Source organism: Delphinapterus leucas, unplaced genomic scaffold (genome assembly GCF_059928025.1).
Source record: "Delphinapterus leucas isolate spDelLeu-1000000601 "Yukka" unplaced genomic scaffold, BTC_Dleu_Yukka2 spDelLeu_asBTCV2_sq25, whole genome shotgun sequence".
NCBI classification, from domain to species: domain Eukaryota; kingdom Metazoa; phylum Chordata; class Mammalia; order Artiodactyla; family Monodontidae; genus Delphinapterus; species Delphinapterus leucas.
In genome coordinates this window covers 6,937,549-6,962,187 of record NW_028322234.1, presented here as the reverse complement: position 1 = coordinate 6,962,187, position 24,639 = coordinate 6,937,549, and the positions used below count along the sequence as shown (strand labels likewise).

The 24,639-nt window shown below is 54.1% G+C and overlaps 1 protein-coding gene across 1 annotated transcript in view; it reads left to right on the top strand.

Annotated features, from left to right (window-relative positions):
- UNC13A (unc-13 homolog A) overlaps positions 1 to 24,182 on the top strand; it is a 67,427-nt gene extending 43,245 nt beyond the window's left edge. The window contains exons 29-46 of the mRNA XM_089905881.1: positions 803 to 888; positions 1,082 to 1,208; positions 1,865 to 1,961; positions 2,341 to 2,484; positions 3,380 to 3,463; positions 4,044 to 4,121; positions 4,377 to 4,465; positions 4,907 to 5,059; positions 6,055 to 6,178; positions 7,165 to 7,170; positions 8,707 to 8,745; positions 9,886 to 9,915; positions 11,307 to 11,363; positions 11,745 to 11,825; positions 12,725 to 12,872; positions 17,032 to 17,124; positions 17,840 to 17,999; positions 19,686 to 24,182. Coding sequence (XP_089762007.1) covers positions 803 to 888; positions 1,082 to 1,208; positions 1,865 to 1,961; positions 2,341 to 2,484; positions 3,380 to 3,463; positions 4,044 to 4,121; positions 4,377 to 4,465; positions 4,907 to 5,059; positions 6,055 to 6,178; positions 7,165 to 7,170; positions 8,707 to 8,745; positions 9,886 to 9,915; positions 11,307 to 11,363; positions 11,745 to 11,825; positions 12,725 to 12,872; positions 17,032 to 17,124; positions 17,840 to 17,999; positions 19,686 to 19,986 — 1,897 coding nt within the window. The 3' untranslated portion in view covers positions 19,987 to 24,182. The remainder of the gene's footprint in view (positions 1 to 802; positions 889 to 1,081; positions 1,209 to 1,864; positions 1,962 to 2,340; positions 2,485 to 3,379; positions 3,464 to 4,043; positions 4,122 to 4,376; positions 4,466 to 4,906; positions 5,060 to 6,054; positions 6,179 to 7,164; positions 7,171 to 8,706; positions 8,746 to 9,885; positions 9,916 to 11,306; positions 11,364 to 11,744; positions 11,826 to 12,724; positions 12,873 to 17,031; positions 17,125 to 17,839; positions 18,000 to 19,685) is intronic.
- The last annotated feature ends 457 nt before the right edge of the window (positions 24,183 to 24,639 follow it).

Here is a 24,639-nt window from a genome sequence, read left to right as displayed (position 1 = left end):
ACTGTGTTAGATACTCTACTAAATGTTTTGCATGTACATCACACTATCTCTTACATGTGTGTATATAATTTTGTGTATAGTTGTGGTTTATGGATTTAATTGTTATTTGTGTACAATTGTGGAATGTACTTTAATGTGCAATGTGTGTATTGTGTGAGTGTGTGCACAGTTTTGGTTTGTGGCTTTACACGTCTGTAGAATTTTCGCCTGTGTTAGCCGAATGAGCTATTGTGTTTTACTGCTCCCTGAGGTGAGCGCTAGAAAGGCTCCTGTCTCTGGGGTGCCAGCATCTCTTGGTTAATTAGATATCGAGTTAAGGTGAGGGATTTTGGATGGATGGACCAAATGATGGATAGATGAATGGATGGATGGACGGATGAATGGAGATGTATGGATGAATAGATGGATGGATGGATGGACAGGTGGATGAATGGATGGATGGATGAATAAGTGGATGGATGGATGGATAGATCGGTGGAAGGATGGGTGGGTGGATAAAGGAATGAATGCAGGGATGGATGGAGAGATGGACAGATGGGTGAATAGACAGATGGGTGGGTGAATGGATAGGTAGATAGATGGATGAATGGGTTAATGAGTGAATGGAGGGATGGGTAGGTGGAGGCTCAGAGAGAAGCAGGGCCCCAGTGCAGAGTCACTCAGCAAGTCAGTAGCTATGAATGAACTCGAATCCAGACCCCTTGTCTGTCCCGCGCTACCCTCTGGGGCTGGGAAGGCCAAAGCATCCTGTGCCATCTGGCTTCTGTCTGCCAAGGTTTCATACTTTCATGGCCTTCACCAGGTTTCCCCAGGAATTGAACGTGGGTAAAATCAGCGCTGAAGTGATGTGGAATCTGTTTGCCCAGGATATGAAGTATGCAATGGAGGGTGAGTCCTCCCACCCCTGTCTCTCCCAGCCTGGCTACAGCAGGTAGCTGTGCCTCAGTGTCCCCTCTAAGGCTGTGAGTGCCCTGGACCCTCATACCTGAGGTCAGACATCAGTGATGGCCAGAGTGGGCACTACCAAGACAGAGGGTGGCAGACCCTCCCGGCTAAGCTGCCCCCTTGCTTCCCCCACCAGAGCACGATAAGCATCGCCTATGCAAGAGTGCCGATTACATGAACCTCCACTTCAAGGTCAAATGGCTCTACAATGAGTATGTGACAGAGCTTCCTGCCTTTAAGGACCGAGTACCTGAGTATCCTGCGTAAGTCCTGTGCCCTGAACCCAAGCCAGAACTGTAGCGCTGACAGCTAGACTGAGGGCCAGGGTGGGAGGGTTGACCTCCTCAGAGTTCCCTGGGCATCAGGGGCACAGGTGGGGTACAAACCCAGCGTTCTCCATTCTCAGTCATTGGACTATGGACAGTTAATGATCACATGTATCAGGAACCGTGCTGAGCAGTCCCACTTGTCTTTTCTCATTTAATCCTTTCACCAATTCTACGAGATGGGAGTGTTGTCATTCCCACTTTGTGGATCAGGAAACAGGATAAGATGCTGAAGGATTTGCCCAAGGTGCTGTCTAATTAGTGACGGAGCCGGGATTCGAACTCGGGATGTCTGACTCTCGGGCTTTGTTGGAGAGTGGGATGATGATCACCATTGACCAAGGACCTACTGTGTGCTGTATCAGGACCTCAGAGAATAAACCCACTTGCCCAGGGGCAGTTTATCAACCAGGATTTCCACATGTCTGGGCCTTGCTCTGACAATGGTCACGCCCTTCATTTCAAGGATGAAACAGCCAAGGCCTCGCGCAGGAGGGGAGCTGGGAAGCGGCCACCCAGGCCATAGCGTGATTTTGAGCAGAGGGTTAGGGGGACAGGAGATGGCAGGGCCGCATCCTGTCTCTCCATTCCAGGTGGTTTGAGCCCTTCGTCATCCAGTGGCTGGACGAGAATGAGGAAGTGTCCCGGGATTTCTTGCACGGAGCCCTGGAGCGAGACAAGAAGGACGGGGTAAGAAAGCTGATCCACCACCAAGGTCCCAGTCTGCTCACAGTGACCTCACTACTTCTGGGGTCCATTGGGATCCAATCTGGGGGCAAAAAATGCCCTTGGGATGAGGCCAGTCTCTGAAAGGTGCCAGCCATGTTTGTCTTGTTCACAGTGTTGACGGTCTTTTGTTCATCCAACAAACGAATGACGGTTTATCAAGCCCGACCCCTGCCCGCTGTGTACACCTCTAAGTCTTGGCTCTAAGTTCACCTTGCACACTGTCCATCCCATTATCATCCCAGGGCATTCTGGATCTCTCTGTGGAGAGCAAGAGGGTTGGGCTCTGGGAACTGTCTGGCTCTGACCTCTCTCCTCCCTCCTGTCCTCCCTCCCAATGCAGTTCCAACAGACTTCAGAGCATGCCCTGTTCTCTTGCTCCGTGGTGGATGTCTTCTCCCAGCTCAATCAGAGCTTTGAGATCATCAAGAAACTTGAGTGTCCTGACCCCCAGATCGTGGGGCACTACATGAGGCGCTTTGCCAAGGTTCGGGAGTGTGGATGGGGTCCAGGTGGGGGATGGAATAGGATCAAAGTTGGGGTTGGAGTTGAGGTTAGGATTGAGGTCAGAGTCAGGGTTGATACTGAGGTTGGGACTGAGTCAATCCTGGGTCAGGTTTGGGGTTGGTGCTATCACTGGTGTTAAGGTAGGGGTTGAGGTCAGTGTTGGAGTTGGTCATGCCATAGTGATTGGAATTGTGGTTGAAGTTTGAGGGTGGGATTTGAGGTTGAGGTTTGGGTTGAGGATAGGGCTGGTGATATCATTGGGATTGGAGTTGAAGTTGGGATCAGGGTTTGGGCTGAGGTTGAGTTTGAGGTTGGGATTGAGGTCAGGGCTGTGGTTAAAGCTGGAGTTGAATTTGGAGCTGGGGTCAGGCTTAGAGATGGGGTTGAGGCTGGGGTTAGTTTTAGGGTTACTATTAGGACTGAGATTCAATTGGGCATTGAGGTTGGAGTGAATGTTAGGATTTATGGAGAACGTGGGTGGGTGTTGGGGCGAGTTTGAAGGTTGGGACCATTGGCCTGGGGTTGAGGTTCAGATGGGTTGACTTTAACCTGGGGTGAAGTTGAGGATTGCAGATAGGAATTGGGATTCCATTTGGGCCTGAGTTATGCTTGTGTTTGGGGCTGGGTTCATGTGATTGTTGGTTGCTCTTGAACCCAGCTTAAAAAAGAGCTGGGTCTATGTAAAATAACATCTTCATCTGGTGGTGTCTCCCGTTGGCCATGATGGTCATCCTGGGTGGAGAATCCACCCAGCCCCAGTGGTCCATCTTAGGTGCTAGTAGGAGTTTGGGTTCATCCCTGATCTCACTAGTGGCTCTTGATGGGCCCATCCAAGCCCAGCCCCTTGTCTCACCCACCCTCTGTGTCCCCCCCAGACCATCAGTAATGTGCTCCTCCAGTATGCGGACATCATCTCCAAGGACTTCGCCTCCTACTGCTCGAAGGAGAAGGAGAAAGTGGTGACCTGCAGGGATCCCTGTCCTGTTTCCTCCTAACCCCATTCCATACCCCCAGAGGTCCATCCTTCCCTGGGCTCTGATACCTGTGTCTGCATGTGTGTCCAACTGTGTGTGTCTTTGTGTCGGACTATGTGAGTCTGGGGGTATCTGGAGGCGAGGGGATGTGCCTTCATGTCATTGTCTGGTTGTTGTGAATGAAGCCTTCAGTGTGTATGCTTCGGGGTATAAGCTCAAAACTTTGAGCCTACAAAGTTTTGAGCCCATGTAGAAGAATACTGGTATGTGACAAGAACTCCCCTTCCTGCTACTCCCAGAGGTCCAGCCCCTCTCCTGGACCCATCGGGTTCAGCCCACCCCGGGGGAGTCCTCCTTCCCCCTGTTGGTCCCCAGAGACACCCCCACCCAACACTCCCAGAAATCTGATCCCAAATGCTGTCTTCCATTCTCAGATGACCCTGTGGGACCCCAGCTTCCTCCAGACCCAGACCTGGAACCATCTGAGGTCCCTGGCCGCGTGGGGGAGGGGAGGCTCTGGGGCGAGGTCCTGAGCATTGACTCCCTGTTCTGTCCCCATCCCCAGCCCTGCATCCTCATGAATAACACTCAGCAGCTGCGAGTTCAGCTAGAGAAGATGTTCGAAGCCATGGGAGGAAAGGAGGTGAGGCAGCGCCCCCGTGCGGCCACCATCATCCCCGCGTGCCTGCAGGCCCCAGAGCTTGTACCTGATGAATTCCACTTCAGCTACTCCGTCAAACCCAAACAAGCGGCTTAACTGTCTGGGCCTCCGTTTCCTCTCCAGCCCCTTGGTATCCCTTTCCCTGGATTGGATCCCTTTCCCTGGGTTGGATGGGAAAATGCCCCATCCGTGTGGATGCCCTATAAACCTGACCTGATGTCCCTTCTCCCTCCTCAGCTGGATGCTGAGGCCAGTGACATCTTGAAGGAGCTACAGGTGAAACTCAACAACGTCTTAGATGAGCTCAGCCGGGTGTTTGCTACCAGGTGGGGGCATCTCCAGGGCTGGGAGCAGAAGGGAGGGGACAGCTCTCAGACCTCTGAGCCTGCGGCATCTGGAGACTCAGCAGATGTAGTGGCGAAGACCTCAGGCTAGGAGTTAGATGAAGTTGAATTCAATGCAGGCTTCACTGCTTACTAGCTGTGTGGCCTTGGGTGAGTTGCTTAACCTCTCTGAATCTTAGTTTACCCATCTGTAAAGTGGAGATGATGATAACAATAGTGCCTGAGTAGGACCGTGTGGTGAAATAAACAACACAGGTAAATATCTTAGTCTGATGTCCATTTCTGCTATTAAATCCCGCCCTGGCTGTTATATGCCATGGCTCCCCGATGCTGGTGATAAGAGATCCACAGATCAGCCTCATCCTGCCTTTCTTCCAGAGGCCAGGAGAGTCTGATCTGAGCTCCTCCTCTCTGTGTTCCCAGCTTCCAGCCACACATTGAAGACTGTGTCAAGCAAATGGGTGACATCCTTAGCCAGGTGAAAGGCACAGGCAATGTGCCAGCCAGTGCCTGCAGCAGTGTGGCCCAGGATGCCGACAATGTACTGCAACCCATCATGGACCTGCTGGACAGCAAGTGAGCCAGGCTAGGTGGATTGAGTCCACCAGGGAGGGCTCCGGGGTCGGGCCTCAGAAACCTGGGGGCTGGCCTGGAAAGGACACTCAGGGCATGTTTGCTGGGTGGTGGTTGAATGGTTTGGACGGGTGGGTGAGTGGAGGCACGAAGGGATGGAAAAATGGGTGGGTTAATGACTGGAAGGACTGGTGGGTAAGTATTTGTATGGGTGAATGGATGGTAAATGACATGAGGGATGGGTGGGCAGATGGATGTGTAGATTAAAAGGTAAATGCTTAGAAACCTAGATGGAGGGTATATGGGTAAAAGGATGGTTGGATAGATGAATGGATGGATGGAGAGTTGGGTAAATATTTGGATGGATGAATAACTATTTGGAGGATGGGTGGATGGGTGTCTGGGTGCGAGGACGGAAGAAAGGAAAGAAGGAAGGTAGGGAAAAGTGATGGAGGAAGAATTAAAGAAGGTTGCCGGAAGGATGGTTTGGTGGATGGGTGGGTCAGTTGTCAGAAGGATCATGGTGGATTGCCCTCTCTCAATCCCATACAGTCAGTCATGAACTCTTTGTTGTTTACCCTCTCATTCCCTTCCTCTCCCTTCTGAGCGTGGCCTCAGCCCCCTCATAGTCCCTGGTCTCCAAGCTTCCTATTCCAGATCATCTCCTACTATGTTCTTTCAAACAGGAGAGTCTGGTTGTGTCTCTTCTCTCTTAAACACTCTCCCCACTGCCCTCATGCTAAGGCCCAGGCCTTCCTCCTAGACTTTGAGGCCCCTTCCAAGTCTAGCCCCTGCTCACCTGTCCAACCACCTTTCACTCTTCTCCCCATGCGTCATGCATCATAGCCCCATCAGACCACCCAGGGGTCCCTGTACAGGCTGTGCGCCCTCTTGCGTGCCCATGGAATGCCTTCCCACCTTGCCCATGTATTGAGGGGAAGGGGCTTCTCAGGTCAGGTCCATCTGGGCGCTCGCTCAGGCCTGTCCCTTGCCCCCAGCCTGACTCTCTTTGCCAAAATCTGTGAGAAGACGGTGCTGAAGCGGGTGCTGAAGGAGTTATGGAAGCTGGTCATGAACACCATGGAGAAGACCATCGTCCTGCCACCCCTCACTGACCAGACGGTGAGGCCCGCAGGGGGCCAGAGGGGACACCTGGGCTTCCTCCTCTTTGGGAGCCCAGAGAGCTTGGCATCAAAGGCATTGGGGGCTTAGAGGTCATCCAGGCACAAGGGCCATCTGAGGGTATAGAAGCCACTGGAGGTCAGTGGGGCCATTCAAAAATCAGAGAGGTCACACATGGGTCAAAAGTCATCAAAGAGGTCATTTAAAGGTCAAGTAAAGAGATGTCTAGGGGACACAGGGGTCACATGTGGGTCACGAGATTATTCAAAGGTCAGAGATCACCCAGAAAACAGAGAGGTCAGCTTGGGGATCAAGGCCGTCCGTGGGTTACAGAGGTTATAGGGGCCAGTGGGTTCATCAGGGGGCTTTGGAGGTCAATCAAGAGACAAGGAGAGGAGATACCCAGATTTCAAAGATCAGAGACCAATAGAACAGAGAGCTCCAGGAGGTCAACCGGAGGTTACAGAGAGCATCCAAGTTCGTAGAGGTCAAGCAGAGGTCAGTGGTCATCCAGGGACCAGGACCGTGCCTCTGGGACTCTTCTGGGAACAGCCCAGAGATGGTGATCTGCAGGGTTGGCGGGTGGGCGGGGGGTGGGGGGTGGGGGTGGGTCGAGGGGGGGTGGGGGCGACATCTTCAGAGGGGTTGTGGCTGGGCGTGGGTTCCAGCGGGGAGGTGTCAGTGGCCTGAGGACAGTGATGGCATGCGGTTGATGGCGCAACACATAATGGGAGGACATTCCTGGGTGGATGAGGGAGGCTTGGGGGAGGGGCGGGGGAGGGGGCCCGCCCAGAGGCAATGATGGTGGGGGAGGCTCCGGACCTCCTGCTGCCTGCCTGTCTCCTCTGGGCTGCTGGGCTGGGCTGGGGCACTGGGTCCGGGGTCCGTCCCTCGGTGCCTTCTCCGCCCCTTCCGTGGCCTCCCTGGAGACTCATGGTGACTTATTCCCCCCTCCCCCACCGCCCTACCCCCATCACGGCTGACAGATGATCGTAAGTAGAGGCCCTTCTGTCCGTCTGTCTGTCCATCCGCTCTGTGTCTGGACTCGGCCCACCGCGTGGCTGCACCCTCCCACCCAACGCCCCCTCCTCACCCACTGGCCCCCCATCCACTGTCCCACCTCCCGCCTAGATGTGCCTGTGTCTGTCTGGGGCGGAGCATGGGGAGGGGCAGGGCCGGGAGGGAGGGAGGCCACGTCCACCCCCAATTATAAGTACGAAGGAGGGGCCTCCCTCCTCCCAAAACCTCTGCCCAGCACCTTCACATCTGCCCACATCTTTTAGTTAGAATTCGCCCTTACTCCCATGCTCAGACACCACCAGGATATCTGGGTCCCCGAAACTAGAAGGAAGTTCAAAGTCAATGGAGCTCCTCTGACCTCTCTTTTCAGCTCTGAACTGTTAGTAGCCACCCAAAATACAGGTCCTCACCACCCCGGTCTGTATAGCTGATCAGTACAGACCCCACCACCAGCCCTGCTCACCCCACTTCCACCACACATACTACTAACACACAAGAATCCCAGACACACACCCAGGCACCCAGGTGGGGGACGATGTTGTGACTCCTTGGTGTCAGGCAGACTTGGCATCAAATCTCAGCCCAGCCATTCTCTCTGTGACCTTGGGAAGTCACTTCACCTCCCAACCTCCATTTCCTTGTCTGGAAAAAGAGGTTAATTGTAGCAGCTCTCTGAGTGTTGTGAGAACCAAATAGGATGATGCGTTAAAGTGCTCGACTCAGTGACAGACTGAGGCAGTGCTCACTAAATTAGAGCTAATGTTATTGGTGGTGGTGGTAGTATGTAGACACATAGGAGGGCAGAGATCAGTTAAAACCACTTTAGAGTCCTCTTTTGTAGGCAAGACAAGGCTGTTACAAGATTTCACCTTGTCAAAAGTTCGCTAGTGCTCATCTCACTTCTTGGGGCTGCAGTGTGGGTCTTTGGCTGTAACTACATGGTGGCAGCGTACCCAACTACAGACAATGCATTTGTGGGTAGAGAGCTAAGGGAATTCACATTGATTGAGGATTCCCTGTATTCCAGACCTCATAGCTGTTGTTTCAGCTCACCTTCATGACAACCCTTTGAGTAGGATGGATGTTATTATTCCCATTTTACAGATGAGGAAAGCTGAGGCTCAGAGAGTCACTTGCTCAAAGCCACATAGTAAATATATGCCAGAATCAGGATTCAAATTCAGGTCTGTCTGAATATGGAGACTTTGCTTTCCTGTTGACTCAAGAACCAAGAGCCTCATGTATACAGTAAATGTAAATGGATTATATTTTGGCAGCAACTTCTCTCTCTCTCTCTCTGGCTCTTTCTCTTTCCTATCTGACTCTCTTGCCCTTTTTAAGAGTCAGTCATTAAGGCACACACACAATCCCCCCGGCAACCCTGTTACCAGCCCTCTGTGCAGTGCAGATGCCCTTTACTTCCTGCCCCCATGAGTACGTGTTATTACTCTGGATTCCCGTCCCACACAGCTTGCTAGGTTGATCACCTTGTGACATTGTCTCTGCAGGGCAACCTCTTGAGAAAACATGGCAAGGGATTAGAAAAGGTAATGAGGGCCTCGTCTGCACTGAGGTCCCAAGCTCTGGTGTCTGGGTGTGTGTGTGTGTATGTGTGTGTCCATTTGCATGGGCAGAAAGGCCAGCTGGGGGTCATGGGTAGGAGGAGGGTGTCCTAACGAAGTCCCACAAAACCAGAAGTCAGAGACAAAGTGATTCCCCAGGGACGTGGCTTAGAGTGTGTGCGCGTGTTTGTGCGCAAACAGCTCCCGCCCTCTCACGACAATACCCAAAGAGCTTATCCCAGCCCTGGGCTCAGCTGAAATTCTGTGGCTTCAAGAAGGGCCCAGACACTGGACAACTGCCCTGGACTGAGACATGTTTTGTTTTGTTTTTTTTATTCTAATGGGTGTTCGTTATAAGGAGATAGGAGCCGGGGCAACATGTGAACAGTTGCCCTTGCTGTGCCGTCATACGGGAGCTATCATGCCTGTGTGCGCACAAGTGGGGTCTCCACTTCATGAACATGGGTTGTAGGGCTTCCCAGCTCATTCATCCAGCCCTTTGGGGAACACGTGCAATATGTCAGGCACCATATACATGTATGTACATCCCTGGGGAGTGGAGAGTGCGTGGGTTTATGTGTGTAATTGTGCACATGCGTGCAAGTGTTTAGTAGTACACGTGTGTGTTTTAGCTTGTGAATTCTTCTGCACATGTGTGTGTCTTCGTGTGTTGATCTGAGGGTTTGTGTGTGCATAAACTTTCTGCACACCCGTGGATGTGCCTGGGTGTGTGTCTGTGTGTTGAGTGAACCGGTGATACCTGTTAGTACGCTTCTTTTAGACTCAGGCCTGCTGGGGTAAGGTCTTGGGAGTTGGGGGAGGAGAGACTCTGAGCCTTCTCTTCTTTCCCCTCGCCAAGGCACCCCATCTTGGGGCAGGCTGACTGTGGGATTGGACACCTGTCCCCAGGTGATGGGCTCATTCTAGCCTCCTGACATTCCAGAGTCTGGCCCCAGGTCCCCACCAGAGGACAAGGGAAGGTGCCTAGCTGGGGAGGGGTTCCAGCGTTAGACCCAGAACCTGGGAGGGAGCTCGTGGGCTGTGCTTTGAGGGGGCAGGGAAGTCCCACTGAGTATCCTCTCAGCAGCCACCCGAACTCTGACCTTCGCCTGATTCTCTCCACAGGGCAGGGTGAAATTGCCAAGCCACTCAGATGTAAGACCAGCCTCTCCCTGTCTGTCTGGCTCCCACCCCACCCCCTACCTACCCACCACCCACCCCCTACCTTCTTCCACCTCTGTGATCCGTGCCATCCGGGGGTGTACCGTGACCCTGTCTGTTGGTCTCTTCTTCCTTTGTCTGTCTGGCTTGCTCGTGAGGGGTGGCGCGGGAAGGGTGGCAGGTGGGGAGGAGGGTGCTGCAGGGGAAACCAAGGTCCAGGCTGGGCTCCCGAGTAACTGTGCCTTGTGACAGCCTTGGGGAATCACAGACAAGGAATAAGAAGAGTAGTGACAGCCAGGATGCTAATAATAATACCAGTAGTGGCAGGGTGACCAGATCCCACTGGCCAGCTTGGAAAAGCCTCAACGTGATTCCAAACATCCCAGCTGTAAATGGCCCTCCTCCCTGTCTAGTCCTGCCTAGGACCCCCAGACCACCCCAGGACCCAGTAATTCAGGACTCATAACTTCACTGATACTCAGCTCCCCCCACAGCTGTTATCCCCTAAGCTAGTGTAGGTGCCCCTATTAGCCAGGGGAGGAAACTGAGGCCAAGAAAGGGCCAAAGACATGCCTCAGGTCACCCAACATAGTAATGGAGGAGGCAGGACATGTAGCTTCCAGGCCACGACCCCGTCTCCCCTAACACTGCCCGTGACCTCAAAACAAAGTGATAAGAATCGTGAACACTGAACAAAGACACGATGAGTCCCAGCTAAGCTGGGATATGATTTCCCCCATCAAGATGGGAAAACTGGGGGGTCAGAGAGGTTAAATGACTTGCCCAGGGCCACATAGCAGAGCTGGGATTTGAACCCATGCCCACCCAGTTCATCGGAGCCATAACCAGGATGTCATATTGCTGATGTCTGTTTTGGGGGCGGGGTACTGAGGTGTGTGTTAAGGGGGAGGATTCTTCCTTTAAAAGGTCAGATTAACAGGCCCCCCAGATTACTGGGGAAATTCTTCTACAGAGGGAATGGGCCCATGGTGGGTAGTGGTTTTCACTACACAGAGCCCATCCCATAGTTTGCTCAAGGCTCCACGACTCGGGGCTGGCAAGCCCCACCCATATCTGCAAACACCGTCACAGCCTGCTCTCTGTTTTCTTCTCTGTCCCACAAACCTGGGGTCATGGTGGAGATGGCAGGATGGGTAGCACCCCACGGGACTGAGATTTCTGGAGACAAGGTCACCATCTCCTTCGCAGCACTTCCTGGGGGGCTCCAGACCTCTGTCCCCAGGACACAACCATTGCCCTGCCCAGAGCCTTTGGACAAGAACCAAGATGGCGTCCAGGGCCGGGGTGTCAGTGGCGGCTTGGGCACTGGGCAGAAGGACCCCCCCCCCCACCCTCACCGGGGTTATGTCTGTTGTTACCTACAGGGAACCCAGATGATCTTCAATGCAGCCAAGGAGCTGGGTCAGCTATCTAAACTCAAGGTGAGGCCAGGGGTGGGGGCAGGGGATTGGGGTGGGAGGCTTCTTAGGGAAGAGGTCCCAGAATAGTGGCATGCTTTGCAGGCTCAAAGGACAGACACCCTACTCAGACTGGCCTAATCACAATGTATTTGCTCAGTGTATTGAAAAGAGGTGCAAGGTTCAGCTTCAGATACAGCTTGATCAAGAATACAAACAATTTATTTGACAAATATTTATTGAGCACCTGCTGTGTGCCAGCCACATGCTAGGCACTGGGAACACAATGATGAAAAGACAGACCCACTATCCAGCTCTTCAGAGTTTAGCAAGAATGAGACCCATAGGCAGATCCCCAAGGCAGAATTTGCTCTGCCCACGTGGACACTCTCTCCATCCATCCAGGACCACATGGTACGAGAAGAAGCCAAGAGCTTGACCCCGAAGCAGTGTGCAGTTGTTGAGCTGGCCCTGGACACTATCAAGGTGAGAGGCCACACCCCTGCCCATCCCAGATGGGGCAGGCAGAGGGTGTGGCTGGTGTGGACATGGACCTAGGCTCAAACCCGCCTTAATTCATTCCATTTATAAACACTTCCTGATGACCCTTCTATGTCAGCTCCAGGCTGGCTGATGGCAGGGACTTGAGGACCCCCAGGCTGGATGTCAGCTGGATGTAGACATCACCAGCCCTGTGGGGTCAGGACAGGGTAGAAGAAAAGATGGGAGAGCCCAGGGAGGGGGCAGTAAGGGCTTTCTGGGTTAGAAGGCATGTGGGAGGTGGTGGGGTTTGAGGAATGCATAGAAATTCACAAGGCAAAGCAACAGCATTCTAGGCAGGGAACCAGTCCATGCAAGAACATGGAGACATGAAAGGGGCCGTGGTCTCCATGAAATAAAAAGCGTGAAAACTACTCTGAAGGAAGTGTTTTGTTGAAATGGAGAATTACAGCACAACAGGGTTGGCAACACATGTAGTTGGGGTGGTTAAGGAAAACTCCTTGAAACCTTAATCAAAGAAAGACAGGGAGCCAGCCGTGGCAAAATAGGGAGTGGGAGTGGGGCTGGGAGGGCCTTCCTGCCAGTGAGCATAGTAAGTGCAAAGGCCCTGAGGCAGGTATGTTCTAGGGAAGACTTTTAGAAAGAAGGCTGGGAGGGGTGCAGGGCATAGGTGTTATTCTGAGGGTGCTGGGAGTCCACAAGCATGTTTGGGGCAGGGGTGGAGGTGAGGGAATAGCAGGACCTGGGTGTTCTGAAGATCTGCCCTGTCGTGGCGTATCACAGCAGAGGGCAGTGGAGTGGGGGAGGGGAGTTGGGGCTGCCCAGCCCGATGCGCGGGTAGGGGTTCCTGCCAGCCTTACCTCTCTCCACCCTGTTCCCCACAGCAATACTTCCATGCGGGTGGCGTGGGCCTCAAGAAAACCTTCCTGGAGAAGAGTCCAGACCTGCAATCCCTGCGCTACGCCCTGTCCCTCTACACGCAGGCCACCGACCTGCTCATCAAGACATTCGTGCAGACGCAGTCGGCCCAGGGTAAGGAGCCACTGGTTAACGCGATGACAATCCCCGCCCGCAGGGGCAGCCGAGCCCCTCTGACTCACCTCCTCTGTGATGTCATGGGTCCGGGCCGAATTAGCAGCTCCGGGGCGCACCTGAGCTCCATGGTGTCACCAGGCCAATGAGCAATCTACAGCTCGAAGGGGCGGAACCTATGACGTCATTGGGCCAGGAGGGGATGACCTCTCCTGGGAAAATCCATGACGTCATGGGGTCAGGATGTGATTGAAAGCTGTGGGGAGGGATCTCTGACGGCCAGGACTAGGGAGCGATTGACAGCTCTTAAGGGCGGGACCTCGACGCCCTGGTTCCAGGGAGTGGTTGACATCTCTGGGGGAGGGACCTGTGACGGCAGTTGACTACGGAGTGATTGACAGCTCTGGCAGGGGCGGGACCTATGACGTCATGCGGCCAAGGAATGATTGGCATCTCCCGGGGAGGGACCTCTGGGGGAATGGTTGAAAGTACCCCAGGGAGGGACCTCTGTACTGTCAGGGGTTAAGGAATGACAGCCCCAGAGATGGGAGGGACCCCGACCTGGAGGGGGCGGACGGAGAGGGAGTTCTCATTTCTCAAGTTCTCTCTTTCTCTCTCTCTTCTCTTTCCTCTGTCTCCTGTCCCTCTCTGAGTTCGCACACAGCAGCTGGGGCTGGGGAGGGGGGCAGAACTCCAGGGTCCTAGTTCCCCTCCCTGGGGACCACCCTTTTCAAAACTGGCCCTAAGAGTGCAGACAAGGGAGAGAAGTTTGGCCGCTGACCCAGGTTTAGCTCCGGCAGTGGAAGAGGAAGCCGGGGTGAGGGGAGCTAAACCCCGTGGCCACAAGCGGCCCCCTTCCCCCCCGAGTCAGCCCAGAGCCTAGGGCCCTCGGCTTCGTGCCCAGCCCACGCTGCTGCTTTTAGTGTCCCTGGTGTGCCCCCGGAGCAGGAGGCTGTCTGTCTGTCCGTCTGCAGCTGACGTTTCTCTCTCTCTTGTTTCTCCTCCCTCTCACTCGCCGCCCCCTCTCCGCGCCTACCCTGCTCCCCGTCACGCACACTCGCCCTCCATCCTCGCCTCTCGCTCGCTCGTCTCTCCCCCCACCACTGCTCCCTTCCCTCCTTTCTCCACCTCCCCACCGTGATTAGTCCATGGTGGAAAAGGGACTAGGTTTACCCTTAGTGAAGACATTTATCCTGAGAAGGGTACGTGCTTCCGCCGCCCACCCGCGCCCGGTGCCCGGTGCCTGCGCCCCTCCCGGCCCGGCTAGTAAAAGGCCCGTCCTTCCGTCTCCCAGGCCTGCGGGGCCCCGCCCAGACCCGACTGGCTGCGAGGGGGCCGAGGCGGACAAGGGGGAAGGACGGCTTGCTGGTTCCACGTGGGGAAGGAGAAGCGATTCGAGTCTCAATTCGTTTCTCCCTAGGTGCTTCTCTTAAACCAGATCCCGGGTCTCCCCAGACAGGCGCCTGCCCGGTTAAGAGCGGGCTCAGCTTACAGCTCTGCCACTCCGTGGCTGGGCGCCTCTGGCAACAGGCTGCCTCCCTGAGCCTCAGGTTTCTCATCTGTAAAATGGGAGCAGTCAAGGACCCTACTTCATAGGATTATTTTTAGGATTAGGTGAATTAAATTTAGCCCTGAGACTTTCCTGACAGGAAAGTTCCTGACGTGTACTAGCTGGCAACAATTGGTAGTTGTTTTATTATTATTGTTTATATGATTATTATGATAATTATTATTGATGTCACTTTTCTAAGCATAGAAAACCAACATTTTTTAGGCTCTAACTCTGGGTCAGCCCTTGTGCCAAGCATTTCTCAGGGACTCTCGAAAACATTCCTCCTGGTCGCTCCACAGGGCGTCCATCATTCCGTAGATGAGGAAGCTGAGTCTCAGAGGAGATTAAACCCTTTGCCCAAGGAACCTTCCCCTGTAGGGGGTGTCCGGGACTTGGGGAGTGGGGATGGGGTTGGGGAAAGCACAGAGAAGCCCGCGAAAGACCCTTCCCCTTGGAGCCAGCAAACCACGGGATGGGGGTGCCCAGCACTGCCCCCCTCCCCCTTCTTACTAGCTTTGGCCATGATCTGACCCCTCACCCCACCCACCACTGTCCGACTCCCCCCTGGCACCCCTCAGTCTGGCCCGGATTGAGCTTGCTGTGAAGCATCAGCCTGGGGGTGGTGGGTGAGGCTGAGCATGTGACTGGTTGGGGGAAGGGGGGTGGGAGCCTGAGATGACAAGGAAGGCAGCCTGGGGTGGGCAGCGAAGATGAGGGGGTGCAGGGTCTTCAGGCCCCTCTGCCCCCTGAGCCTCGGTCACTTTCTGCCCAGAGACAGGTAACCCGGTCAACCTTGGACTGACCCGTTCTCCTTCCCCACACCCACCCCTGCCTTTCCCCCTGTTCCTCCCCCCATGCATGGGGTGCTCCAGGTGTGGGGAGCTTCCTGAGGGGCAGGGGAGGGGACTGGTGGGGGTGCTGACGGTCACAGGTTCCCAGGCCCCACAGGATGCCCTTCCCAAGAGTCACAGAGGTAGGAATGGGGACAGAAGCTTTTAAACTGCTCCTTCAATGATCCCCATCAGAACTAATCAATCAGGATGCTTGTGGTGGCCAGAAACTGAAGCGTACCTTACCCTGACTCAGGCAGACTAGAGAATTTGTGAGCCTGTAACTGAAAGATTAGGAATTGATTCGGCATCAGTAATAGCTGGATCTAGAGTCTCCAACAATGCCATCGGTCACTGGTCTCTGTTGAGACCTCTATGAGGTGGACTCTCCCCTCATTGGGTAGAGTCAGCCTTGCCAGCCTAACCAGAGAGAGACTCTTTCCTAAGAGTTACAGCAAAAGCCTCAGGGCCAATTTCTATTGGCCCAGCTTGGGTCACATGACCATCCCTGAGCTAATCACTGCAGCCATGGCTGGAGAATGCTCTGATTGGGCACCCGTGGTTCGTTTAGCCTTACCTGAAGTGTGAGATGGAGCCACAAGGTCTGAGGTGAGGTAGGGACATTTCTCAGTGGAAACTTGAGATGGTCTATTGGAAAAGGAATGGCAGGGAAAATGAAAGATTTCTCTACAAGCTGTCACTTCAGGAGAGCTGAGGATTCTGGGTCATGTTATCACAGTGTGTTGGAGGAGTAGTGAGGAAGCCTGTGAGGCTGGAGCCAACGTGGCAAGGGTAAGAGTGGAGGGAGGTGAGGCAGGAGAGGTAATAGTGACACATATCAGGAGTGACACTGCAGGCCACAAAAGGACTTTGATTATTTCAGAGTGAGATGGGAGCCATGGGAGGATTTTGAGCAGAGAAGGGACATGATCTGAGTTAGGATTTCTCTGGCTGGTGTATTGAAAGAAGCTGAGAGGAGGGTGCAGGGAGACAGGGAGGAGGCCACTGCAATATTCCAGGTTGGCCTAGTTGGCCCAGGGACAACTCCTATTGGCCTATCTTGGGTCACATGACCATTCCTGAGCCAGTCACTGCAGCCATGGCAAGGGAATGCTCTGACTGGGCAGCCATGGTTCATTTAGCCATACCTGAAGCGTGAGATGGAGCCAGAAGGTTGATGGGGGCTGGACCAGGATGGAGGCCAAGGAGGTGGGCCAAATTCTGGATGTATTTTAAAGGTAGAGCTGACAGGATTTTCCACCGTACCAGTACTTAGGGAGGAAGTGAAAACAAAAAAGGGGTTGAGGACTAAGGCACCGGGTGCCCCAACAGCTTGAAGATCAACAGAGGAGGAGGAAATGGCAAAAGAGGGTGAGAAGGAGTGACTAACCTGTAGGATGAGAACAGATTGGAGAGTGTGGCCTTGTTGCAGCCAAGAGGAGAAACTGAGGCACAGGAAGCCAGGGTATCAGATGCTGCCAAGATGGTGTGAAAGATGAAGGCTGAGTTTAATGACAGGGAATGAGGAAAAGGACATTAGGCTCAGAGAAGTTAAGAGATCGGCCTGAGATCACACAGTGAGGCAGTGAAAGGCTAGAACCCAGGATTCTTGGCCTCCCTAAGAACACCCATCTTCCCAGCCCACCCTCAGTGCCACCCTGTCACGGCTGATGACCTGGTGCCGCCAGCACATGGTGGGTGGGAGGCAGTCCAGGTCCCTTCTGGTGGGTGGGAAAGAATGAAGCTTATGCCAAGCATCCTCTCCTGCCCCACCCAGGCTCGGGTGTGGAAGACCCTGTGGGTGAAGTCTCCGTCCATGTAGAGCTCTTCACTCATCCAGGAACTGGGGAACACAAGGTCACAGTGAAAGGTGAGTAACCTGAGGTGGGAGGGAGAGTGCCTCAGCCAGGATGCACTAGGTTCTAAGACAGAAAACCAAACTCAAACTGGCGTAAGGAAGAAATATTTTTTCGTTAAAAAAAATCTTTTTATAAAACTGAAAATTCCCGAAGTCACCACCTTCAGGCATAGCTGGATGAAGAGGTACAAAGAGTGTTACAGACCTCATTCCACTTTATCTCTCAGCTCTGCTTTCCTTTTTTTGGCTTTTATTTTCTAATTAGAACACAGATTGGGCTGTCTTAGCCAAGGCCTAAAATAACAGTGGCTTCAACAAGATAGATGGAATAAAGCTTTCTCTGAGGTAACTCTGAGGACAGTCAGCCCAGAATTGATGGAGAGGCTTCACAGTGTTGGGGATCCAGGCCCCTGACATCTTTTGTTGTACTTTTATCCCTAATATGCTTTCTTCCTCTGTAGGGTCCCAAAGAACTCAGCCCCCATCAGCATCCCACCTTGTAGCTAGGAGAAGGCGAAAGTTTAGGGCATTCTCCCTGCCTTTTAAGCCACAACCTGAAAGCTATATGCATCACTTCCTCTTACATCTCATTGGCTGGAAGTTAGTCATATGGCCACACTTGGCTAAAGAAGCATTCTGGGAAATGTAGTCTTTCAGACAGGCTTTGAAAACCACAACTGTGTACTGGGGGACCCTAACCAATCTTACCTTCTAATTCCCCCAACAGTGGTGGCTGCCAATGACCTCAAGTGGCAGACTTCTGGCATTTTCCGGCCATTCATCGAGGTCAACATCATCGGGCCCCAGCTCAGTGACAAGAAACGCAAGTTTGCGACCAAATCCAAGAACAACAGCTGGGCCCCAAAGTACAATGAGAGCTTCCAGTTGTAAGTCTGGGATGCTTAGGGGAGAATGGCAAGGGGACATCTGCTATATGAACCTCAGGGCCCACTAGGCAGGAGGGATGTCTGGTGGGCCAGTGGTACCTAGGGACAGGAACAGGAGAGGTCACATCCTAGGTGGGTATGCTGGGAAGGGAGGCACCTTAGTGCAGGAGTGACGTCAGTGAGGGAACACCAGGATGGAGGTGACCACCTTGGGGGGCAGACAGGTCCCAGAGGACAGTGAGTGTGATATAACCACATGATGAGGGCTCATGAAGGGGAGGAGTCTGGCCAGAAGGAGCGTGTTGGGCAGGGGCATTTCCAGGGCTGGAGATTCTGGTCTGTTTAAGAGGCGTGGTTGGTCATGATGGGGCAAGAGGCTTGTGGGTGAGGGGCTGAGGGGCATAGGCATGGACCTCCTCGAGTCAGCAATGAACTTTGTCAGGGCTATTGGGGCAGGTCATCTGGAGGAGTCTGCTCTGGGGGACAAGAGTGGAGTGTGGCTTGGTCCAGGTCATGGGGATATGTGTCATATGGGTAGGACTGTGGTCACATCTAGGTGGGGCTTCCTAGGTCAGGGGCATCAGGGTCTAGAGGAGCAGGTGATTTATGGGGAACATAAACAAGTCTGATCAAGGTGTACAGAGGGGTTATCTGGGGTGGGGGTGAGGGTCGGTGGATCTTTGGATCAGGTGTGAACCTCACTGGGGCAGGGTAACATTGGGGGTGTTCTTGGGGGACAGAGTACAGTGGGGTAAAGGGACATCAGAGCTGGGGGGAAGTGGAGGCCCCTGAGGGACGGGAACCTGGCCAGTCCTGTGAGGGGAGAGCTCTTGGTCAGAGGACTTTGGAGAGCTAGGTCACCTGAAGCAATCCCTGGGGGCAAGAGCACCGCCTAGGAGGGGGCAGATGTCTCCTGGGGTGGCCCAAACTAGTTGAGGGCTAGGAATGTAGCCTGGGAAGGAGATGCAAGGGATCGGTGTGCATGTAGCCTGAAAGAAATGAGCTCTTGACTAGCCAGCATCAGGCCGCACTGGCGACTTCGTAGCCTTTCGTAGCCTGGGGGAGGGGGAGGAGTGCTGGAGTGGGTAGTCACTCATGGTGAGACATCTTGGCAGGTTACATGGAGAGGCATCTTGGGCATACGAAGAGTAGGCTAGGGAGCAGGGGGGAGGGGCCACGTCAAGGGGAGAACTTGAGTTCAGATGGGAGCCTGGTAAAGGGGCTTCTTGGTGTCATATCTGGGGTAGGGTGGTGGAGGCAGCAGCTCAGCTGGCTGAGAGTGTGGGTGCTGGTATCACGGGGTGGGAGCATGGCCTAGCCAGAAGACTCTGGGGGAAGGGTCTCTTGGGGGTGGGGATATGGCTTGGCTGGGGGCTGGGAGTAGTCTGATGGAGGCGTCCTTGGGTGAGGAAAAGGAAGGGAAGGAGCGACTTGGCAGGGACAATGCTGGGGATGGACGTTGTCAGCTGATGTGGGCGTGTCCCAGCGCGGGGCTATGGGGCCGGACATCTGGGTCAGGGGTGGGGCCCGGCCTAAGTGGAAGGTTATGAAAATAGGAGGCCACTCAGTATGGGAGTGGCCCAGCTCAGAATGCGCGGGTGTGGGCGTGAGCCGGGGCGGGGGTCACCGGTAGGGGCGTGGCTGGTCAGTGGGCGAGACGTGTCCTCACGCCTAGCCTTCCCGCAGCACGCTGAGCGCCGAAGCGGGCCCGGAGTGCTATGAGCTGCAGGTGTGCGTCAAGGACTACTGCTTCGCGCGCGAGGACCGCACAGTGGGGCTGGCCGTGCTGCAGCTGCGCGAGCTGGTCCAGCGCGGGAGCGCCGCCTGCTGGCTGCCGCTTGGCCGCCGCATCCACATGGACGACACGGGCCTCACGGTGCTGCGCATCCTGTCGCAACGCAGCAACGATGAGGTGGCCAAGGAGTTCGTCAAGCTTAAGTCGGACACGCGCTCCGCCGAGGAGGGCGGGGCCGCGCCTGCTCCATAGTGTGGGGCACGCAGGCGGGCACCACTGCGCCTGCGCAGAGCGCGCGGGGTGGGGCGGCGCCCGCGAGCTGGGACCTCCCAGAGGGCGAGTGTCCGCGCTCTGTGCTGAGGTTGGGCTGCACCTGCGCCCTGGATTTAGTTCCCCCTCTGGGGGAAGGCGAATGGCAACGCCCCGCCCCCTCAGGAGGCCACGCGGTGGGGCGCGAGGAAGGAAGAAGGCACATCCCCCTACTTGAGGCCACTCCCCCAGCGTCTAGGGGGACTTTCGAGCTGGGATGGGAGGAAAACCCACCCCCTAGTAAGGAGGCCAGGTCCCAGGACTGTGGTACCGGGAGGCTCTGTCTCCTGCCCCCTGGGGAAGCCATAAGATGGGTCCCCAACCCCTGGGGCCCAAGATCAATTTGCCAAGTATGGAACTCTCAGCTCCCTCGAGGGACGGGCTCTGGGCAAGGGGCAGGGCTTCCTGGAGCGCCCCCTAGGGTGGTCTGGGGCCTGGAGGGACTAGGGTGGTGATTGGAGGGCCCCCCGGGTGTACCAGAGTCCCTTTTGATGTTTGTGCAAAAAATAAGCAGGGAAGGGGGGAGGATGGAATTTCAAAAGCACATGCGCCCTTGGGCGCCCAAACCCTGGGGACCAAGGGGTCGGCTTTGGGGCTCCCGCGCCGTCCCCACTTCCCTATGGGGGTTTGCCTCCCCTTTCCCCCCCACATACCCAATCCTCATATCGTAGAGTTCAACCCACCCATTTGACAACGAAACTGAGGCCCGGAGAGCTGCCTGAGACAATGCCGAGGGTCCCAGTGCCACACCCTCTCCCCATTCCCTTTGGCCTGTGTGCCCCATTGAAGGGTGGGCTGAGATCGGATGACCCGATACAGCTCCCCATTGCTGCTAATCCCCCTTAGGGGACCTCCCCAACCCTTAAAGGGATGGGGGTCCTGGGCCAAGACCCCCAGTGCCCCCTCCCACCTCTGGTTGCCAAGCAAAACCCCTGCCCTCAGCCCTTTCCAGTGGGACCCCATGGGGAGATACCCTGAGAACTCTTGACCTCCCGCCAAAAAAGAGTGAAGGTTTGGGATTCCCTGGACCCAGTCCCCTAAGCCAACCCCTTCTTCCTTCCCCAGAATGCTCCAGTCAGGAAAGAACAGAAAGAGACCAGAAACTCGAGGGGTGTGCGTGTGTGTGTGTGTGTGTGTGTGTGTTGGGAGCTTCCTCCCCATAATCCCATTCATTCGTTTAAACACACAGGTCACAGGATACCCCAGGGGGGGCCTCTAGCTGCCTGAAACTCTTCCTCCTGCAGGGATGTTGGGGCAGTTTGTCCAGAGTCTAATTTCCCCATTTTAGCGCATGCAGGCATTTTGGGAAACATTTTGGGAAAGGTTGGCAAGGCTTGTCTTTGCCCAGAATCTGCTTTTCCACGTTGGACCAGTGTGTGTATGCCATGGGATTTTTTTCTGCCAGATTGATAAATACAGGATTGTGCTGTGCTAGGGAGAAATTAAAACAGAGGGATGAGATGAGGATTAGCTGCGCTCTCGGAGTGGTGGAGGCTACGTCAGATGGGGAAGGTGAGGGAGGGCTTTCTCTGGAGGTGAAAAGTGAGAAGGAACCACCCATTGGAGAGAAAAGAGCTCCAGCCAGCAGGAACAGCAGGTGCAAAGGCTAGGAGGTAGGCTGACTTGAAGCACAGCCAGGCCAGCGTGGCTAGAGCTGAGCCAGCGAGTGGGGTACTGGGGGATGGTGATGAGGTTGGGGACACCTGCAGAGGTATCAAACCAAGTCTGTACGCTGCCCTGGGGAGTTTTGATTTTACCCTCAGAGGCTTGGGAGGCCCCAGGGGATTTTAAAGCTGAGGAGGGTCTGATTTCAGGTTTTGAAATCTCCCTCTGGCTACGTCATGAAGAATGGACTGATGGTGGGGGGGGAGAGGACAAAATGCTTTCAGGACACTGAAATTAATTCTTGGAAAGACTTTGGAATATATATTTAAAACTCTGCCTAGATGAGCCCCAGGGCCCCTGGGTACAGATGTCCCAGTTGTGCACTGCCGAGGGGTTGAGCATCTCTAAGGAGGCCGTGTGCAAATTGAGTGTTGTATGTTTATGATAATGGTTTCCCCATCCGTGAACAAGAGTCTGGAAGAAGCGACACTGTTTTCTCATTTACCCGGAAGCATTTGTGTGTTCCTCTAAATTCAGGCAGGTTGAAGTGGCTGAAGGTTCTGAACCAGAGATTAGGACGAAAGTTCTCATTCAGCATGGTGGGGGAGGTGGGCCCCAGCCAGGGGCAAGGGACAGGCTGAGAGGTGGCTTGGGGAGAACGTGGAGTCTCCATCACAAGGACTGAGAGGCAGATTTGAAGTTCAGACCATCCAAGAGGTGGAGGTGGGCTGGGCGGTTCACTTGGAGTTGAAAACGCCAGCAACACCCAAAGGGGAGGTAATCTGTGATCTGGGGTGGGTTCTGAAAGATTTTTTTGATGACTGGCAGGAAAAGGGGGAGCTGAGCTTCTGCCGGAGAGAGCCAAGGTATTTCCCAAAAGATTCATCGGGAGGCTCTCTGGTCAAAGCGTGCGCGTGCGTGCGTGTGTGTGTGTGTGTGTGTGTAGGATTCCCCAGCACTGGCCCAGGCACATGGAGGAAGCCTCAGGGAGTATTTGTCAAATGACACTGACTCCCAGGCTAGAACTGTTTTGGAAATTTCCTCCCTCTTCTTTCTCCCAGAGAACTCCTACTCATTCCTCAAAACTCATCACAAATTTTCCCTTCTGTAGAAAACACTGTCTGACCCCCCTTAGGACTTCCCCAGCCTCTGTCCCTCCTCCTCTGTCCCTTCCTCAGCCTCTGTCTCTGATGCCATGGGGCTAGGGGTGTCTGTGAAAGGCTCTCTGGGCACAGGGGGATGACAGGGAGGGGATGCCTAGTTGAACTATGTCTCAGGCAGGGGGTTCTGTGTGTGCCCATGCATCCACATGTGTGTCTGTCCATACCAGCCTCCCCCTCCCACACAGATCTGAGCACTCAGGAGATCTTCCAGTCAGAGATGGGGAGATGCAGAGACAGAGAAGGGAGAAAAAGCAAAAACAGGTTTCTAGAAGGAAGAGGGTCCCCTGCTCTCTCTGGCTCTCACCAGTCTGTCCTCGAAGGATTTACCGAAAATGAGGAGGCACCCAGTCGTATCCCTCAGTCCTGATTCTCAGGCACCACAGCCTGAAACCTCACCATGCCTCCATCACAGATGAAAAAAAAAAATTAGCCAAATAGAAATCCTTGGGACCTCTCTCAGCTGGGACCTCAGAGACTTTTCTGTCCCCCCCAGCGCTGTCCATCTTACAGGTGGGAACACTGAGGCACGAGGCAGAGTGGAGACAGCCTGGAGTTGCCCCAACTCTGCTGTGCAGGCAGAGAATGGGGGAGCTCACTGGCGGGCTGGTCCACATCATGACCCCTGCTGTCCCCTGAACATCCTTTCCTAAGAATTGTCAAGGACCAAAGTCGTTTTCGTTGACACGTGTTGCTCTTCTCTTTGCCTTTTATTTTTTTTAAAGAGACAAATCAAGTTGATGGTGTTAGGTAAGACCCCCTCCATCTTCCCCCTGCCCCCCGCCCAGCCACAGTGGCTCTCTCCAGGCACAGGTCACAGGCAGAGGGTCCCTATGCATCCCCGGCCACACAGCCAGGGGGATTCAGACCCCAACCCTGGCCCCGGCCCCCTAAGACCCCCCACCCAAACCCGGCCACGCAGTCCAGGGAGGTTCTTCCTCCACACAACTTCTCTTAGCATGTGATTGCAAATGTGAACTCAAGACGCTGTTTGTCTGTTTTAATTCCATCCCGTTGGTCTGGCGTCTGCACAGATGCCCCCATTTCTCTGTAAATACGTGACTTGGAACAAATGTTTAAAATCAACGAGAAGTGGTCATGAATGCATGGTGTTGAGATGTTTTGCACTATTCTGAATTTTTGGTCTCTGTAAAAATATTTTATTAACAGCAGACATTAAAAAAAAAAGAAAAAGCACACAGCCTCAGATGTATGGCGGCCCCCTTCCCTCCCCTATTGGCAAAAAAATCACGTAGCGTCTACCGTGAGCGGCTACTGCCGAATACACTTCCTGCCCACGAACGCAGCTCATTACAACTGCCGTGGTCCCATTTTACAGAGAAGGAAAACAGGCCCCAGGGCCAGAGCCAGGATCTGAACCCAGGATACTGGGCAGCTGTTGCTCTTAGCTCAAGCAGGTTAGGACACAAATGCCAGGGACACACTCAAATTCCACCTACACCCCCATGTTTGGAGGTTTTTTGTTTTGTTTTTGGCTGTAGCAGGTGAGAATCTCATTTCATAAACTTGGATGTGCAACGAATGAAGCTTCATTTTTCTACACCTGAATCTGAATTTGAATTTCTGCTCCACCAGGAAGCAGAAAGGGAATCTTATTCAGCACAGGGTTTCCTCGGTAAAGTCAGGAGTTTCCTCCTAAGGTTTCTACCTTACGTTTCCTCCTAAGATCTGGAGTTGTTTCCACATTTGAGTGGCCAGGGCAGGGGCCATGGGATCCATCACTGGGAGTGAGGTTTTTTTGGGGTTTTTTTGTTTTTATAAATTTATTTATTTATTTAATTTATTTTTGGCTGCGTGGGGTCTTCGTTGC